Source organism: Oryctolagus cuniculus, chromosome 15 (genome assembly GCF_964237555.1).
Source record: "Oryctolagus cuniculus chromosome 15, mOryCun1.1, whole genome shotgun sequence".
Classification (NCBI taxonomy): Eukaryota; Metazoa; Chordata; class Mammalia; order Lagomorpha; family Leporidae; genus Oryctolagus; species Oryctolagus cuniculus.
Genome location: NC_091446.1, coordinates 74,474,552 through 74,494,091, shown reverse-complemented (window position 1 = coordinate 74,494,091; position 19,540 = coordinate 74,474,552). Strand labels below are relative to the sequence as shown.

Sequence of the window (19,540 nt, the reverse complement as noted above, 5' to 3'; positions counted from 1 at the left end):
CCAGATTTTTCCTCCCTGCCTCTGGATGTCCAGCTTTCCAGGTCAGGGCTGGGCGATCCTGGGTCTGTTCCCTCCACTCCTGCCCTTGTTGACCCCTTGGCTCTCCCAGGTAATGTGCATCTGTCTGCTTTAGTCCCTTGGTTGGTGTGCCCACCCACAGATACGGCTGCCAGCAGAACTGGGAAAGATCCTGAATCTCATGATGGCTACCACATACAGACACACACAGGGACACTCAAAGGCATGCACCACCTTTTCTGTTCTCCAGGGGTCACCCCTGTCAAAGTCAGGGCACTTTGGAGCCATGATCTCTGAGGCTGTGCTGGGAACAGCCCCTTAGTTGCTGGCTTTTCGCTGTTTCTTGTCTTTGGCTCCCTCACACTCACACCATGTTTTTTTGTGCAGTGGGGGCCTCAGGACTGTTGTATACTATGTTCCCTACCCTTGTTAAAAGCACTAACCAGGGGCCAGCGCCATGGCGCACTAGGTTAATCCTCCACCTGCAGCGTTGGCATCCCATATGGGCGCTGGTTCTAGCCCCGGATGCTCCTCTTCCAGTCCCGCTCGCTGCTGTGGCCTGGGAAAGCAGTGGAGGATGGCCCAAGTGCTTGGGCCCCTGCACCCACGTGGGAGACCAGAAGGAAACACCTGGCTCCTGGCTGTGGATTGGCGTAGCTCCATCCGTTGCAGCCACTCGGGGAGTGAACCAATGGAAGGAAGACCTTTCTCTCTGTTTCTCTTTCACTGTCTGTAACTCTACCTGTCAAAAAAATAAATAAAAATAAAATCTATATGCTGAAATCATAGTTTAAAAAAATAAAAGTACTAACCAGAGCTCTGTTGTGTTGCTCTATTTTCCTACTTAATGTAAATTCAATTTACTATGCAATGTAAAATAGTAGCTGGGCTGGAGAGGAGAACTTCCATCTGACGGGAGTGTAATGCTCAAGTGTTCAGTGGGTGTTTGGTCTATAGGTTGATACCTAAGTCCTACACTGGAGGAGCTAGGTTTGAGTCCTGATTTTGGCTCTTACCTGCAGCTTCCTGATTGAGTTCCTGGTTGCTGGCTTTGGCATGGCCCAGCCCCAGCTATTGAGGGCATTTGAAGAAAGAACCAGTGGATGAGAGCTCTCTGCCTTGCAAATAAAGGTAAAGTGTTGTGCTTTGTGAAAACAGTTGTTTTATTAGGTAGCCAGTTTCTGGAAATGGGTACATAGCTTTCCATTTTTCTCTTTATTACCCTCAAAGTCATGTTGACATTCTAGGGAAATTCTATTTAGTGTCCATTCAAGATTCAGTATTATTTCCCAAGTTTAAAAAAAAAAATTCTGGATATTTTCGGTTCACCTAATAACTAGCTAAGATTTCCAGCTTCTGCAGAATTCCATTTGCAACATGCTAATGTAGCTGTTCCTGTCTTATGACAAATCATAATCACCTGTAACTATGGGATACAGTGATGCTATAACATGGAACGATCATATCAATCTAATTAACATATCAGTCACCTTATCACATTTTTCCCTTCTAAACTGTAACTTTCTACTTTTTGACCAACAAGTCCCATTCCATCATCCCTACCTTTTCCCACCTCCTGCTAAACACTATTTCACCCTCAACTTCTCTGTGACTAACTTTTTTAGATTCTACATTTGAGTGAGAACATGGTTCTTATCTTTCTGGCTTATTTAACAGTGCTTTTTTTTTTTTTTTTAAAGATTTATTTATTTATTTGAAAGGCAGAGTTACAGAGAGAGGGAGAGATCTTCCATTTGCTGGTTCACTCCTCAAATGGTCCCAACAGTGGAGGCTGAGACAGTCTGAAGCCAGGACCAGGAACCCCATCTTGGTCTTCTACATAGGCAGAAGGGGCCCTAACAACTTAGGACAACTTTTGCTGTTTCCTCAGGTGCTTTAGAGGGAGCGGTATTTAGAGTGGAGCAGCTGGGAGCTGAACAAATGCTGGCCCTTTAAGTTTATCCATGTTGTTGCAAATGACAGGTTTGCTCTTTAAAAAAAATATTCTCATCTACTTGGAAGCCAGGGGGGAGAAGGAGAGAGTGAGTGAGTCTTCCATCTGCTGGCTCATTTCCCAGTGTCTCCAACAACCAGGGCTGGGCCAGCCTGAAGCTAGCGGTCAGGAACTCCATCTGGGTCTCTTTCGTGGGTAGCAGGGACCAATCACTTGAGCCCTTGTCTGCTATCTTCCAGGATACATTGGCAGGAAACTGGATTGGAAGTGGAGTAGCTGGGACTCAAATGGGCACTCAGATATGGGATGCAGAGATCCCAAATGGTAGCTTAACCCACTGAGCCACAGTGCTTGCCTCTGGGAGTTTGTACTTTATAAACGCTGAATAATATTCCACCATATGTATCACATTTTCTTTATTTATTCACCCATTGATGGGTGCTTGGTTGATTCCCTACCTTGGCTGTGTGACTAGTGCTGTAGTGAACATGGGAGGTGCTGATGTCTCTGACAAACTGAGTTCTAGTCTTAGGATACCTACCCACAAAGCGGGATTGCTGGATCTCCCTCCCTTTTTTCAATGACTCCCTGTCTTCAAAGAATGCTCAGCCTCCCACTTGTACACAAGGATATCTGAGGCTTCTTTGATTCAGAGTGAACTTTCCTGCCACAATTAGGGGCAAACAAAAAAGCCCAAGCACACACACTCTGCAATTGAGGTCTACAGGGACCCGTTTTCAAACGTGGATTTTGATGGAGGAAGGTGAGAGGACAAATGGAGCCTACATGTAAGTGACTCGGGCAGGAGGCAGGGTGTGCAGAGAGGAGCAGGAACGCCAAGATTTCCTGCCTTTGCCAGTGCTGAGGGCTGGAGAGCCACAGGGAGGGGTCGGAGGGATCCTGTGTGTCAGCATCTGTTCCGTGCCTTGCAGTTTGGCAGCACTTTCTCAGAAGTGTCACCTTGCTTCCTTACTCTCACCCCCACACCTAGCAGCACCAGGACAGGGCAGGGATGCGCAAGGTGCGGCAGCAGCTGTACAGCCCTGGGATAAACTTCAACCCCACCTGGGGAGTCACAGTCATCGCTGCACAGTGTCAAACTAGGAGGGCCTTGAAGGTCTGGACCCAGTCCCACAGGTTGGAGAGATAGTCTGTTTCCCAGGTCTTCTCGCTAGTTTCTAAGATCTGAAAAGCTTCTTGTCTAGTGTTTCAAGGATTTTCACTTTCCACATGTACTTTCCTTTTCAAAACGTTATTTAGAGGTTGCTGTAGCACACTGCAAAAGACACTCAACATCCCATTCTCTCACCATATGCTTATTTCTCCCTCAGCATTAACAACTGCAAGTTTTGTTCTCATTTCCCCCAGCTTCTTCTAAAATGATTCCACTTAAACGAGGCAAGTGGTTGTACTTGCTTCTTGAGGCCCCCAAGAGTGACATCATCATTTGATTGTGAGCTGAGTCCTGTGGGACATTTTACGGCCTCTCAGACATTTTGCTCAGTGTCCAGGGGGCAGAGAAGGTTGCATTCTCTGCAAAGTCCATCCACCCAAGCACCAACCCTCAGATACTTGTGTGTGGACACATTTATCCCCTTAACTCCTGTAGCTACTCTGGATAAGCCTTTCCCCTTTTGTAGTTTCTGAATAACTTTATAATTAACACTGAGTCACTGTTGCTATTTCTCATGATTTAACTACGCTATTAATAGAGAACCCAATAGATAGGTTGATCTCTTAAAACGTTTTCATTTGAGGATCAACACCGTTGTTAGGGCCCTAGAATCTCCACTTCTTGTACAGGCTTCTGCCTCCAGCACTGCCCTCGCAGGTCAGCAGAACCAGCTGTCCCCCCCTTACTAGAGCGCGGTCCCTCCTCTGACCACCTGAATTCCTTACTCTCCTTAGAACAGTCAAACCACACTGAACCAGTGACACTCTCTCAACTTCATCTGTGTTGTTTGGGAGCCATTCTGCATTGCTCAAATGTCCATCTGACCTGTGATACTTCTAAAGTACATGGCAGGCTGGGGCCAGCTTGTTTGTACTTTCTCCTGGAAAATCCCGAGTCATCATTTAGCTGCCTGGTGTTTCAACCTGGCTCATTCCTACAGCACTCATCCAGCGGACCCTGGTGTTCTACATGGGGTTGCTACACTTTTGTCTCCCCTGGTTCCAGCTTCAGGGATGGCTGCTACACAGTATAGATATTCATGTTTTCTATTTGATCATTCATCAGACACCATTCTAAGCAAAGGGTCTTTAACTCTGTGTGACTGTTTTTAATCATCTCTCTGTTATCCTTTAACACTTCACATGGTATTATGGAAAATATAAATGGCTATCTTCCTTTCTTTCTCCCTAAAGGGTTTCAGTTGATAGGTCTTTACTCTTCCCTGTGAATATTGTGTGGTGCGTTAACAGGAACCAAGAAACCAGTGACTTTTTTTTTTTCTGTTGCTTTTAGAACTATAAGTAATCACATTTTATACACTGATTTGAGGGGCAGAGGCATAGAGATTTATATCTTCCATCTGACGGCTCATTTCTCAATTGTCCGCAATGGCCAGGAGACAGGAACTCAATCTAAGTCTCCCAAAATGGGGGGCAGAGACCCAACTACTCAAGCTATCACTGCTGCTTCTTATTAGTAGGAAGCTGAGTCTGCACCAAGAGCTGGGACTCAAACCCTGATATGGTTTGTGGGGATCCCAAGCAGTGTCTTAATGGTTGTGCCCAATGGACATTTATATCTTAGAGTCTTCACTGTCTTAGCGAAGTCAGAAGTGCTATAAAGAAGTCACTGAATTAAAATTCCTTAATTTTTTAGAAAAACTTCTTCCTGATACTGCAGCTAAAAGCAGACTGTTTTTACATGATACCATTCAAAAAAGAACATACACCTCAGGTTCTAAAACGTGACTAGAGACAACTGGTCCTTAGACTTTAAGATCACACTAAGGGGGGCTGCGGCTGTGGAGCAACGAGTTAAAATCCTCTCTGCTATTGCCTGGGAAAGCAGTAGAAGACAGCCCAAGTCCTTCGCCCCCTGCACTTCACTTGCCTGGGAGACCAGGAAGAAGCTCTTGGCTCCTGGCTCCAGATCAGCTCAGCTCTGGCTGTTGCAGTCATTTGGGGAGTGAACCAGTGGATGGAAGACCTCTCTTACTCTCTATGACCAGGAAAGAGTAGGAAGAAAGAGAGATATTTGGCATTTACACATTTAGAAAAAAAAAAAAAAAACAACTATCAGCAGCCCAAACTTCCTGCTGATCAAGTGTCTATCCATTTAACTCTATGAAGTAGGTTATCTTCACTCTACACATGAAGTAACTAGGCAGAAAGGCCAAGTAATTCACTCAAGGTCACATAACGAGCAGAAGAGCTGAGGTTCAAATAGAGGCAGTCTTACTAGCTACAGGTACCATGGTCTTTTCACAACATACTACATTCTACACTGGCAACAGACCAAGTTATTTTCTCGAAAAAAAAATCCCTACTTGAATGGTTATGATACACACAGTTCAGTTAAAAAAATCACACCAATTACAATGTTGCTGGAACTTTTATTATCTCAGAAATAAGCATTCTATGTGCTTTGAGATGGTTAAAATAGTTATTTCTGGATTTCTGTAACAACGTTTCTCAAAAATAGCGATCATTTCAATAATCACACAGATGTTCCTCTATTCACTAAAGACTCCCCAAAATAACTCTTATCAAAAAACATACAAATGTTCCAAGAAAGCATACATGATGGTCTATATAAACAGAAGGAAAATTCTGCCGAAGGAAGCTAAGTTTTTTTATTTTTAAACATATTTCATAAAGACAGACTAGTTTTTCTTTGCTTTTTAGTGCTTACTCTGAGAGGGAATGCAAGAAACAGTTTCAGGAGAAAAACTGCTTTCATGATCTCACGTGTAAGCCACAGACAGACTTTTCTGATAAAGGCTTTAAAGTCTGATGAGATGTGAAAAGCAAGCTTCTATGCAATCTGACATTTCAATAAATATACAAAAAAACCCCTCAGTAACTCTGAACATATTGTTTGTATAGGTAACAAAAGCAACAAATCTCATGGTCTGTACTTTTGAGAACAGCTGTGTAAAGATACTTTGTTTTAGGAGATTCGGAAGTAAAACTCACATATACATAATTCCAGCAGGAAATCTCCACATGATACACATTTTTGGGCATCCCAATATCGTCCTGACAAGGAAGTCAGCCACGACCTCACCTACATTGTAAAGACAGCCCTGAGAAGCAACAGCAGGAGAATCCAACCCCTGTGCCAATGTTTCACCGAGGAACACAAAGGCACCCATCACTTGCTTCTTTTCAAATACTGAGACATCTCTCATTGGCTCATCAGTCACACAAGTGCAACGCTCAAGTATTCAAAACAAACTGCGGGTGACCCTTTACTTCTCCCTGGTTCCTGTACCAAACCTCTACATCAATTATGACATTGCTTGCAATGTTCTGCATTCTAAACAAACATGTAGGGAAATGTCACAAGAATGCTGATTTTTACTTAACCTTGCAAATGTAAAGATAGGTAAAATACTTAAATTCTTGTAATAGAATCTTACTTTCCACATTCACTAAAACATTTTAAAATTCAAACATGAGAATTGGAAATATATGTGCTTATTTGGAAGAGAACTACTGAATTTATTCTCTAGAAGAAAAAGTGACTGGAAGCATGACATTACTGGAACATTTACACAGGCTGACATGTTATCTTCTGAACTTCAAAGAAAGCTGCTTGTACAAACTAGTTAATGAACACCTGCTCCTATTTAACAAGCAAGACATCTGATGTAGTGGAGAAGCCAGAGCCGAGTCACTTCACTTCTTTCTGTTGCTTCCAGTTGCTAGCATAGTTGCAACTCGCATAAATATATTTAACGTATCCATGTAGATTCCCAGCATGCTAGAAAGAAAATTATGCCATTATATAAAATGCAGTTCTAATAGTTATGACCAACTACTTCTTACTATAGAATGGAAGGGACAATGCAGCTTATCTGTTCTAGTTATATGAAGTGGAAATTTAGTAAAAATGTTTACTTTTCAGTTAAAGTCATAGACTAGAAAATAGGGCTTTATTTCTGCCAGACTAATCTTTTAAATGGTAAATGGCAATTTAAAAGATCATTATTCCACTCTCTGACACTCATGAGCATAGTACTTTGCAAAAAATAAAACACCAAAAAAACCACCAATTTGGGTGACAGACAAAACAAAACAAAACAAAACAAACATCTTTATAAAAACTTGTCAGACTGAAGGCTGGTATTTTAAAATACACCCATTTCACCCCCTAAAGAAAACTGTTAAGCTTTATAGCAACATTTACAAAAAAAATCATTACATCATTTTTTAGATAAAAACAAATCACTTAAAAACAAGTGATATACACTATGAAATCAAAAAAACTGTTTAAATAAAATAACCCACATTTTGGTAGAATCCAAGAAAAGAGAAAAAGTATTATAAATTACTTAATGCCAACTAAGGTTAACTATCTACAAAACAAAATCTTATAATAAAGAGTTCCCAATTTTTAGAAGTATAGAATACTTTTCTATGACAAAATTCTAGTAGTTACGTACATTTCCACTAAACAATATTTGACTAAAGAATATCTTTTTTCTGTTTAAAGACTAACAATAGCCTATCAAAAAATTTAACCAAGAGCACATTATTACATCATAAAGCTAATTAACAAAAAAGGTTAATATTCTGACTTGACCCAATCAGTATCTAAAAATTATAGTTAGTTACAACACCAGCACAATCAGGTTTCTGGGTATGTCTCCTTGAGTAAGAGGGAAAGAACAGATCAAAGATACGGTGAAGTAGCTGTGAAGATGACCTTATCTGGAAACAGCATGGTCTTTGCAGATGCAATCAAGATGTAAGTTAGGAAGAGGTTGCACTGGAGTAGGGTGGGCCCTTAATCCACTATGGTGGTCTTAAGAGACAGATACACAGGGAGAGTGGCAGGTGAAGACGATGGAGAGCAAAGTGCTGCAGCTACAAGCCAAGGGACCCCGAGGACGGCCAGCAGAACAGCCAGCCCAGAGACCGTGGAACAGATTCTCCTGCAGAACCTTCCGAAGGTACCAACCCTGCCAACACCTGGGTTTCAAACTCCTGGCCTCCAGAACTGAGACAGAATACATTTTTGTTACTTGAAACCACCCAGGTTTATGACACTTTGTTATATGGCAGCCTGAGGAAACTAACATACCCTTTAAGAGGCCAAACTCACATAAATGTCCTTATGTAACAAGGTTAACAAGACTGGTGATCACTTACGAATTGATGGGATCGTATTTCTGAATTCCATACATTGGTGCTATTTCTGCACGCTTGATTACTTTCTGGGTATCATACAGAAGGAACATACTGAAGAGAACTAATCCACCGTACACTGCCACTGAGTACAAAGTGGCACCAGCCACAGAGGTTGGTGGCAGGAACATAGATCCTGAAATCAAAACGAGAAAAATTGTAATACTGTAAAAATTTTTCCTATACTTGGATTTATAACTTATGTTATAAATCTTAAAAAAATTTTTTTTGGTAAGCTGTGCAGGTAGGAAGACAGCTAAGTGTGTATACTGTTTCATCTTCTTTACATTAGTTCAAAACCTGTGCTATTCATTTCTTTACTCGGTCACTTCATCACTTTACAGGAAGGCTCTTGCATCAGAGCAATTTTTATGTTTCTAGATCAACTCTCCCATTTTAGATGTATCTGATAAAACCAGTAACAATGGCTGATCATACTGCCAAGATTTTTATATGATGCCAAATAATAAAATCCAGTCAAACTAGTGGGACTATGTATGTATATATAAATATAAATAAAAATAAGTATTTTCTCAATGATTTTTAGGACTGATTCAATGAAGGAGGATACCTGAGCATTTCAGGTTTTAGGACATGATGAATCCAGCACCAAGAACCCAGTGTCAGCAGAGTGGCTTACCCACAGAGGACGCAAAGACGAGACCCAGGCCTACTCCCAGCGGGGCTCCCATGTTCAGAAACTTCTCACTGGGTGCACACATGGCCACAGTGGAGAGGCCTCCCACAATGCCAGCTGTGTACCATGCAGCTCTGATGAGAAGAGGCCCCCCGAGAATTGTCAGAGGAGCCACTACTGCACCCATCACACCTATGCAAAGAGAGCAAGCACTGGTTAAGTATTTACTAAATAATAACTAAAGGGAAATTAAAGTGCCATGTTAGCATATCATGCCAATTGATAACCTTTCCCTTTGGATACTACCACCCCTAAAATTCTATAACCAAAATCTATGGGGCAGTCACAACTCACAAGTACAAACACTGATCTACATATTTAGCAACTTTGTCACATTCCACACAGCACACTATTTGGACTGGAGCCTATTGTGCGTCTATAATATTCATACAAGTAAGGACTGAGATAAAGAGATTTAAAATGCACAGAGTCAAACCTACTGGGAGAGAGTATACAATGGTAATCTTAAAATGTAGGAACTTCTAGCACAAACACAGTTGTTACTTTGTATAAGAAGGAGTGCTATTACAACATAAAAATTAATTCTGAGATATTTATAAATATCTTCATAAAAATTACAGTGAAAAGTGTCAATAATCAATTAACAAAAGTAAATGGAACTCTTTAAAAATAATCTTAGGTAAGGCATTATTTCAGTGCTGAGTAGAGTAAGTTGCCCATTTCTTGTTTATCACATTGTTTATCTCATAAACTAGGCACAGGAACTATCTTAATATTGAATTTTCATTACTAGTTTGCCACTTTTGCAAGAGTAACATTTCCAGATAAAGTAATATAGTATACTGTACCTCATAATAATAAATAGTTTAAATATACTTTGTGCTCTAAGAACTATATTTGGATAAAAATTTCTCTATGTGACATTTCTATTATCTTTCCTATTGATTTTATAATTGGCAGCAAAATTTTTGTGAAACTTCCCCTACTCTCAGATTTTTAAATTTTTCTAAAGATACCACAGAAAAATGAGTCTAAAGTGATCTGAAATCTCTGGACACAAAAGTAAACCTATGCATTTACTAAACTGTTAGAGGAGACAAGTCCAATACAGAGGCTGTCCATGGTCTTAGTAACATAGACAACTCTTCAGAGCAGAGTTTGGGCAATGATATAACCAGTATTATCTGCAGAAAATTGTAGTTTCTAAACCTGAGGTTTACTGAAATTACACACAAGAGACAGCTGTGAAGAGCCATCCAAAATAGTAGTATTCAAGGCAACAACTTGAACTAAACATACCAGAATGTAGTAGCCATGCAAGATGCTTTGGGCCTGGGCTCTGCTCATACGATATTGACTGTACCAGCATTCCAGCTCCAATCATGGCTGCAAAGGTTGCACCAATGGTCTGAAATACACATATTAAGAAAAACTGAACTTCACATAAAAACAGAAACCCAGAAGTTTCAAGAACAGTTAGTCCCTTCCAATAAACCAAATGTTAGACTCTTAGGCCACATTAAAGGTCTTGAGTGTATTTCAGCTTTGGCTAATTGAGCAAGAGTGCCCTCTACTGGCACAAATAAGATTTGTAGACTGCTTCAGGATAATGAATTGAGTCTGAACTGGCATTACCATCTTTTAACAATTTTATTGTTGTTGGACAGGACGTGATGGGAATTGTAGTGCAGATTAAGCCGCTGCTTGGGAGACCCAAATCTCATACTGGATTATGGGTTCAAGTCCCAGCTACTGTGCTTTCAATCCAGCTCTTTGCTAATGTGCTTGGAAAGCAGCAGATTATGGCCCAAGTAGTTGGGTCCCTGTCTTTCATGTGGGAGACCAGGAGAGAGTTCCTGGCTTCTGGCTTCTGGCTTCAGCCTGGCCCAGCCCTGGCTGTTGTGGTCATTTGGGGAGTGAATCAATGGGTGCAAGATTTCTATCACTCTCTGCCTTTCAAACAAAATTAATAAAATCTTTTTTTTTTTTTTAATTTATTTGAAAGGAGAGTGACAAGAGAGGCAGAGGCAGAGGCAGAGAGAGATCTTTCATCTGCTGGTTCACTCCCCAAATGGCTGCAACGGCCAGAGCTGGGCTGATCTGAAGCCAGGAGCCCGGAGCTTCTTCAGAGTCTCCCATGTAGGTGCAGGGGCCCAAGGACTTGGTCCATCTTCCACTGCTTTCCAGGCACATTAGTAGGGAGCCAAATTGGAAGTAGAGCAGCCGAGTCTTGAACTGGTGCCCATATGGGATGCCAGTAGTGCAGGTGGTAGCTTTATCCACTATGCCACAGCAGCAGCCCCATAAAATCTTAAAAAATACAGTTGGGCTCTATCCCACAGGTTATGAGGGGTGGGGGGGTGGGGGTGAAACAGAGGGGTGTGTTCAAGCGCGTGTGCGCATACACACACACACAATCCCAGGAATTACTCCTTAATTAAAATAAACATTTTGGTATAGTACAAGAGGCATTTCTTGAAAATCACTGGTGACCTTTTAAGTAGAATATATACAACACACTGCCTTAAAGTTCATATTTGCTACATGAAAACCTGCAAAACACACCCCTCAACTTGGCAATTAAGTACCTTTTCTAACTGTGTCTTTATCTTCATTTGCTCCAAAATAGAGACTTATTTGTTATCTGCTGCTAAATAACAAGGATGGTAAGCTTGATTTCCAACCTCTTGGTCCTACTAAAATAGATATTCAACAAGGATTAACAGCTGATGTTTCTGCATATGCATTTCCTTCTGTGTCCCAGCTGTACTTGTAACGCACGGATTATTCGAACAAAACCTTGTTCCATTTATTACTCTTTCCACTAAAAATCCCTTTCCCCAGTACTGACTTACCACCCAGGAGCCTTTCATCATGAAGTTTATGAGGACAGGAGTCCTGGTGACTGCCATGGCAGACAGAGCTGTTAGACCAATACTTCCTGCTAAGTACATGTAGGTAGAATGGATTCTATCTTTCACATACTGAGGCCAAATTCTGTAAGAAACACAACGAGGTTACCTTATGGAATTACAGATGTAAATTCCGTAGGATCATTTACTAGCTGGTTAATAAATCACTTTAATGCTTTACCATGGAAATATGCATACTTCGGAGTTACTATACTGATTAAATGACATAAAACATCTAAACACTTCACACTGTAAAAAGCAACACATTTTCCCCCTTGCTTAAACATGTATGAGGGTACTTAAAGTTTGTGGCGTCAAAGACAACATTTTGGTACAGAAAAAAGTTTAAATTTGTACAGTTTTTTCCTAATATATATTTTCCATGAACTGTTTCAAAGCCCCTCATATAGTGTGATGTTTACTTAGATTTGAATATATGCCAAGGAAGCAAGAAGATTTCTATTTTTATTCATGTATACACACATAGGAAAACTAGACACAGCATGTTCCAAAAGTGGCTGAAGAAAAGAATGAGAAGGACACTGGAGACTTTAAGGTTGGGACTGTTTGGGAACAGTTTACTTACACAGCTTTTTCAATAGCTCCAATCTCATTAGACATTCCCAAGCCATAGTAGCACAATGCTCCAAGACCAACAGCAGCCCCTCCAGCAACAAACCATCTTCCCATCTGATCAACTATATAACACAGGAGGAAATCCAAGTCAGCACGAGTCTTGATTACATCAGAGGGCTGGGGTAGCACCTTCACAGTATGTGTGAGGGGAGTATTTTTTCACACTAGCCACATGAGTACATGTGGGGATACAGAAAAGGGTTCACAGCCGACCAGGACAGAAGAATTCCATGAAATCAAAGTGTAATCAACAGTGTAAAACGGAGAGGATCAGACTTGATGAACCTTCAGCCCTATTCCAACCATGTTGAGGAGGCAGTTTATCCACAGATGTGGAAATCTCTGTGATACACAGAGGTTGGGGTGTGTTCTTATGATATTCTTAGAAAAACGAGAGGGAAATGTTGGCATTCGTACCACACCACATCTAAACTGGCAGCAACAAAGATGAAGCTTTACACAGAGCCAAGAAAAAAGAGAACCAGATGTAATTAGTGTTTCAGCAACTAAGAGAGGGGGTACTTGTTTCAGAGTACTGATAACCAACTTGAAGTCAATCTCAATGGAGACATTGTATAATGTCTCCACAGTATAAACCTGATTACTAAGAATGCTAATACGTATCACTAATATGCTAATATGCATTACTACATAATTCACATGATTTGTTCTCTAGGGTCAACCTACCGATCAGAAATGTCCTGAGAGATACTGATTAGGGCTCTCCCCATTGCAATCTTGCAAAATGCCTGTAGTTTAAGGATCACTGGCATTCTTTTACTAGTTTTGGAAAGATGAACAATCTAGTTTCTGAACTTGAAAAGCTGAAATTCAAGTTGTGAACTAAACTGACTTCACTAAGATACTGCTCTTCTGACAGGCCACAAATGGGTCAGAGGACCCTTTCTGGACAGTTAGGCTTTTATTAATATCTATGTTTTGGTGACTTCACTTGAAACTTATACAAATAATATATGCTTGAATTAAGATTCTAGAACTTCAATTGGCCTTCCTTAATGGATCACATCTTCTACAAAATGACTTGTTAATAACCCTTCTTAAAAATGAAGGTAAGCCGGCGCCGTGGCTCAATAGGCTAATCCTCCACCTTGCGGCGCCGGCACACCGGGTTCTAGTCCCGGTTGGGGCGCCGGATTCTGTCCCGGTTGCCCCTCTTCCAGGCCAGCTCTCTGCTATGGCCAGGGAGTGCAGTGGAGGATGGCCCAGGTGCTTGGGCCCTGCACCCCATGGGAGACCAGGAAAAGCACCTGGCTCCTGGCTCCTGCCAGGATCAGCGCGGTGCGCCGGCGGCAGCGGCGGCCATTGGAGGGTGAACCAACGGCAAAGGAAGACCTTTCTCTCTCTGTCTCTCTCTCTCACTGTCCACTCTGCCTGTCAAAAAAAAAAAAAAAAAATGAAGGTAAAGCCGGCGCCGCGGCTCAATAGGCTAATCCTCCACCTTGCGGCGCCGGCACACCAGGTTCTAGTCCTGGTCGCTCCTCTTCCAGGCCAGCTCTCTGCTGTGACCCAGGAGGGCAGTGGAGGATGGCCCAAGTGCTTGGGCCCTGCACCCTATGGGAGACCAGGAGAAGCACCTGGCTCCTGCCATCAGATCAGTGCGATGTGCTGGCCACAGCGCGCTGGCCGCGGTGGCTATTGGAGGGTGAACCAACGGCAAAGGAAGACCTTTCTCTCTGTCTCTCTCTCACTGTCCACTCTGCCTGTAAAAAAAAATAAAATAAAAAGGTAAAATTTTCATAATTAAAAAAAAATTATTTGAAAGGTATAGAGAGAGCGAGGCAGTCAAAGATTTCCATCTGCTAGTTTACTTCTCAAATTTCCACAACAGTCAGGGCTGGGCCAGGCCAAAGCCAGGAGCCTGAAACTCAATTTGGATTTTTCGTGTGGATGTCAGGGACTCAAACTACTTAAGCCATCTACCTGCTGTTTCTCAGGATACACATTAGCAGGAAGCTGGAACCTGACAGTGCAGGCAGGACTCAAACCCAGGCACTCCACTATGTCCCAAGCAGTGTCTTACCCACTGAACCAAATGCCTGCTCCAAATGTAAAATTTCTACTGGAAAAAATATGACTGGAAACCATGGAACCCAAAGTACCAATCTTTTCTGGATCATCAGAACTCTAAGAATAATAAAGTGGCCTTTTTTTTTTTTTCTAGAAAATGCATGTAAGAACAAGTTTGTCTATATTCTTAGGAGGATGATCACACACCTCTTAAAAATCTATCCAAGGTCTGGCTGAAAAGCCCATGAGAGTATTTCAGGCATGGAAAGCCAAGGCACTCTGGCAAAAAGATCTCTGTGAGTGAGATCCCAGTGGAAAGAACAGGTCTTCAAAGAGGGAGGTGCCTTTCTCTGAAGGGAGGAGAGAACCTCCACTTTGACTATGACCTTGTCTAAACAAGATAAGAGTCGGAGAACTCAAGGGGCTTCCATAGCCTTGGAAACTCATGACTGGTGCATAGGGAGATTACTGATGCCATAAACAGGAGTGTCAATTTGTAAAGTCAACAACAGGAGTCACTGTGCACTTACTCCTCATGTAGGATCTCTGTCCTTAATGTGCTGTACACTGAGGCTTAATGCTATAATGAGTACTCAAACAGTATATTTCACTTTGTGTTTCTATGGGGGTGCAAACTGTTGAAATCTTTACTTAATGTACACTAAACTGATCTTCTGTAAAAAAAAAAAAAAAAAAGAAATTATCAATTCCCAACTTGACTCTCACTGGGATTAAACATGATAATAGGTCTGATCTGATTTCATCATCATTTAAAAAAAAATCATCTATTATTTTTCACTTTATGTTTCTGTGTGGGAACAAACTGTTGAAATCCTTACTTAAGGTATACTAAGCTGATCTTCTGTATATTAAGATAATCGAAAATGAATCTTGATGTGAATGGAAGGGGAGAGGGAGTGGGAAAGGGGAGGGTTGTGGGTGGGAGGGACGGTATGGGGGGGAAAGCCATTGTAACCCATGAGTCGTACTTTGGAAATTTATATTCATTAAATAAAAGATAAAAAAAAAAAATATCAGTTGAAAAAAAAAAAAATCTATCCAAGGACTCCAGCTTAAAAACTAAAGGCTACCACCTACTTTTAAATATTTTTTCCACTGATGGTTCCAAAGCTGCCTCTTTGAGGTCTTGGCCAGTTTTCCCACGTCGAGCCCCAATTCTTGTCTTGGTGGCATATTCCTGATATACAAACAATCACACATACCAAAACAGAGTGTTATTCATAAAACTAAACAAAACAGGATATCTCTTTACACTGAAAACAAACAAACAAAACCACACCTCTAAATAGGTACTTCCCATACAGGTAATTTCATTATGAAAGTTTGTTAGCCAGTATACAAAATTAAATGTAAACCTTATCTGTGCTCCATCTTTGAAGTGATTCACTAATTCATAGAAAACTAACTTCTTGGTTTAAATTTTTTAAATTTCAGCATATTTCTTTCATCAACTACAGACTCCACTTACATACCTAGAGTTATTAAAAACACTAGTCAAACATCAAGATGATAATATATTAACTTTTTTTTAAAAAATGGTCTTTAAAAATTTCATGGAAAATGTGCATTCTTAAAAAACTGCATGGATTTTTTTGTACCAAGAAAACTTAACTTTTAATTCCATTTCCCACAAACTTTTCAAAGTACCCTCATATCAGCTACATTTTGTAATCTGGGAAATGGGATCAAGAAAGGGGTCTCTCCTGAATGCACAGCCAAGGGGAAGGATGACTTTCAGCTCTATTTTGGCTCATTTTCTAAAGTGGAACAGTTCATTTAAGTGGGAAAAAGCTGTCTCTTTTTATTGTCTGTCTATTCCCCTTATTGCCTCACATTTCAAAACTCACATTCACTCTAATTTGAATGCTAGTGGAGACGAAGTAGGTTTCTTTCTGACCTGGCAGATTTTTTTTTTTTTGGACAGGCAGAGTGGACAGTGAGAGAGAGAGAGACAGAGAGAAAGGTCTTCCTTTTGCCGTTGGTTCACCCTCCAATAGCCGCTGCGGCCGGCGCACCGTGCTGATCTGAAGGCAGGAGCCAGGTACTTCTCCTGGTCTCCCATGCAGGTGCAGGGCCCAAGGACTTGGGCCATCCTCCACTGCCCTCCCGGGCCACAGCAGAGAGCTGGCCTGGAAGAGGGGCAACTGGGACAGAATCCAGCACCCTGACTGAGACTAGAACCTGGTGTGCTGGCACCGCAGGCGGAGGATTAGCCTAGTGAGCCGCAGCGCCAGCCCTGACCTGGCAGATTTTATCATTCTCTAAACCAGAGCTGAAATGATATCTTTCATAACTTATTAATAAGCTATTAGTCAATGAGTAGCATCCTTAGGTTCTTAAGCTTTTGACCGTGGACCCTGCAATCTCTTTGTTGCAACACATAACTTTCAATCTCTTGTGGTTTAATCGAAATTTTCCAAATGAGACGTCTTATAAGCTGTAAGTAAAGGAAAAGTCCTAGAGGCCATTTCTCTTTTCCATATGTGATAAGGAGGGACTTCAATGATATGAAACTAATGAGGAAGAAAGAATCGATTAGGAACACTATCAAGGCTAATTGTTTCAGTAAATCACTAGATACAGCAAGCAAGCTTCACACTCCTACTCACCCCACCCCATAAACACAAAGAGAGAAAGGCAGCAACATAAAACACACAGGTAATTTTTACCCTGCTTGGTGTTATGAGCCACTGTTTCTTGGTGATGGAATTCTTCACAACGGGAGAAGCCTTGGTGAAAGCTGGGTGGAAAACCCTGGAAGGCAGTGTCCGCAGACACACAAGCCTTGCAGCCAGCATGGTGGTTCAGCACCAGGTTTACCAAGCAGATCTGAAATGCTGGTCAGAAAGACCAAAAAAAACCCAAAATCATTAACCAACTAACGAAAGGACACACAGGAGCTAAGGATGAGGATGAATCATCTTCTGTTAGAAGACAGAACAATGTGACCTTTTAAATTTTCAACGAAAAATCCTCTGCTTGCCCTTGGTAGTCCAAGAAACCTACCGCACAGAACCCAGTATAACCAGTAACAGAAGGCATGATTCTGCAAAATTACACGTTTTATACAATATGGATGTTAGCATCTTAACGGCTTACAGGGGCTGTCATGGCTCTTACATATGTACTTTTGGCTTAAGATGACACCAGCATTTAATTGGGGAAATTAAAAACAATCTGTGTAACTTTTAAGCAGAGGGTAAAATTTCATCCAAGGAAGAGCTCATATTGTACCAAGGACAAAAGACATCAACAGAAGCAAAACATAAATTTCAGCTAAACATACCAAATACAACTTCCCTTCGAAATAACATATAAAAATACTCAAACAACTTATTTTATATATGCCTTACTGCAATTATATAAAGGACATTCAGTTTTTCAAAGTAAACTCAGTTACTGACAGGGTTTTCTTTATGTGAGACCCTTTGGAAGTGTAACCAAAAGAAAAGCAAGTAAAATACTGGATTTTCTTTACCTCCAGGAGAGATAGTATCAGACAGATGGTCAACCACCCATCAGCTGAATGTCTCTCTGTAATGCCAAGGTGACTACAACAGATGAGAATGAGGGCAGGCAAAAGCCAACTTGAGCTACCCGCCTATCTCTACCAATGATTTGTAGTGAATGTTAGGCCAGTGAGATCAGTCGAAGTCTCATTTTCCCTATCTGTAATGTATGGTACTGAAATAGTGCTCAACCCACAATGCTGACCCGTGGATTACCCGCTTCGAAATGGCCCAAGATGTACCTTAAATGGCAGACTCCTGGCTCTTACTTTGCTGCTAACGATGGGTCTAGGAAAACCTGTTACAACTGGAACCTTCCCTCCCCCAAAGCTAACAACTCTTGCTTTCGAAATGCCTATCTGAGGGTCCTTCTGATCCCTGGAGTTCTTAGGTGTGCACAACACTGGGCACCTGTCCTTTGGGAAAATACCGAGTTCTCCAGGCAATTTCATGCCATTACGTCATCAGCCTGTCTCGCCCTTGGTCCACCGGCTAAACTCCAAAGAGTTCCAAGCTGGGGAACAGCTCAGAGTGGGAATCTGGCTCCCCCGCGCTGGGAGTCACCTTGTGCAGGTGTGATACCTCTGAGCCTCGGGTGCCTTCGCTATATAAGTTGGAGACAATACTGCCGACCCTTATGTAAGTGCTTCTAATTAGTATTGAGGCGGTCAGGCGCCTGGGCCCGGGAAACGTCTACGCAGCCCGCCAGACTCGGCGTGACAACCCTGCAGCACGTTCCCAACCTCCCAGCGTCAACACGCGACTCAACGACCCCCCCACCCCTGGCGCCCCTTTATCTGCCAGTGCGGCCCCGGCCATGGGCATGACTCAGCACCTCGCCGCCCAGGGAGAGGACAGCGAGGGCCAGCCCTGGCCCGCTCGTCCCGGATCCTGTGGACGCCACCCTCTCCCCCGGTTCCCGCGCAGGACGGCGACCCTGTCCGACCGTGACGCAGCCAGCAGCGCCGCCGCCTCCAACCCCACCCAGCGGCCCCGTCAGGCCAGCCTTCGGGATCAGCGGGAATCCTAGGAGCTCGCCTACCCCGGGCAGAGGTACCTCAGTTCCCGGTCACCTCCACCACGCAGTTCCCCTTCCGGGCCGGCGAAACGCGCACGCGCCCACCACCCCGGCCCCCCGCCCGCTCCTTACTGTCTCTGCGCGCGCAGTCCTTCAGGTTCACTGGGTGACGCAATATCCGGAGAGGCGGTAAATAGCACAACCAGCCAATCAGGAGCAGGCCTCTGACGGAAGGGTGGGCATAGCAGGGGCGGTGGGGTTCCTGGTTAGTTGGGTGGGGCCAATGGAGGATTGCTGGAAACGTCATAGTTAGCGTCCAGTTGGGCAAGGAAGCTGTTTTCGCCCGTTTTAGCTCTGGGCAGAGTGACTCACATGAGCTTTCTCTGCGACCTTTTCTTTGGCAGCGGATGCAAAAATTGT

At 42.5% G+C, this 19,540-nt stretch overlaps 1 protein-coding gene and 3 long non-coding RNA genes across 19 annotated transcripts in view; 3 read left to right on the top strand and 1 right to left on the bottom strand.

The window, feature by feature from the left end:
* The window catches only part of LOC138845402 (uncharacterized), a 25,449-nt gene extending 19,645 nt beyond the window's left edge, over nt 1–5,804 (top strand). The window contains exon 4 of the long non-coding RNA XR_011382488.1: nt 1,041–5,804. This is a non-coding gene — a long non-coding RNA (uncharacterized lncRNA). The remainder of the gene's footprint in view (nt 1–1,040) is intronic.
* Nucleotides 5,519–19,387, bottom strand: GHITM (growth hormone inducible transmembrane protein). Of its 7 annotated transcripts, none has more exons than XM_051833004.2 (10): nt 19,049–19,164; nt 18,072–18,127; nt 17,263–17,430; nt 15,671–15,770; nt 12,495–12,606; nt 11,852–11,993; nt 10,296–10,404; nt 8,979–9,167; nt 8,303–8,474; nt 5,519–6,911 (listed from the first exon to the last, which is right to left on the bottom strand). In XM_051833004.2, the coding sequence occupies exons 3-10, from the start codon at nt 17,389–17,391 to the stop codon at nt 6,827–6,829; spliced, it is 1,038 nt and encodes a 345-aa protein (XP_051688964.2). In that variant the 5' UTR covers nt 17,392–17,430; nt 18,072–18,127; nt 19,049–19,164; the 3' UTR covers nt 5,519–6,826. The 7 variants fall into 7 exon arrangements, with proteins under 7 accessions (XP_051688964.2, XP_069914059.1, XP_008272538.2 ...); XM_070057958.1 differs by having other exon boundaries at nt 18,072–18,144; nt 19,049–19,157; XM_008274316.4 differs by lacking the exons at nt 18,072–18,127; nt 19,049–19,164 and adding an exon at nt 19,253–19,387.
* On the top strand, nt 12,599–16,435 carry LOC138845401 (uncharacterized). The gene is made up of 3 exons (XR_011382487.1): nt 12,599–13,614; nt 13,965–14,799; nt 15,637–16,435. It is a non-coding gene; the product is annotated as an uncharacterized lncRNA (long non-coding RNA).
* The window catches only part of LOC103352282 (uncharacterized), a 387,286-nt gene continuing 387,128 nt past the window's right edge, over nt 19,383–19,540 (top strand). For 5 of the 10 annotated variants that reach the window (XR_011382485.1, XR_011382479.1, XR_011382484.1 and 2 more), the window contains exon 1: nt 19,384–19,540. This is a non-coding gene — a long non-coding RNA (uncharacterized lncRNA). The other 5 variants (XR_011382482.1, XR_011382480.1, XR_011382478.1 and 2 more) reach the window with 2 other exon arrangements.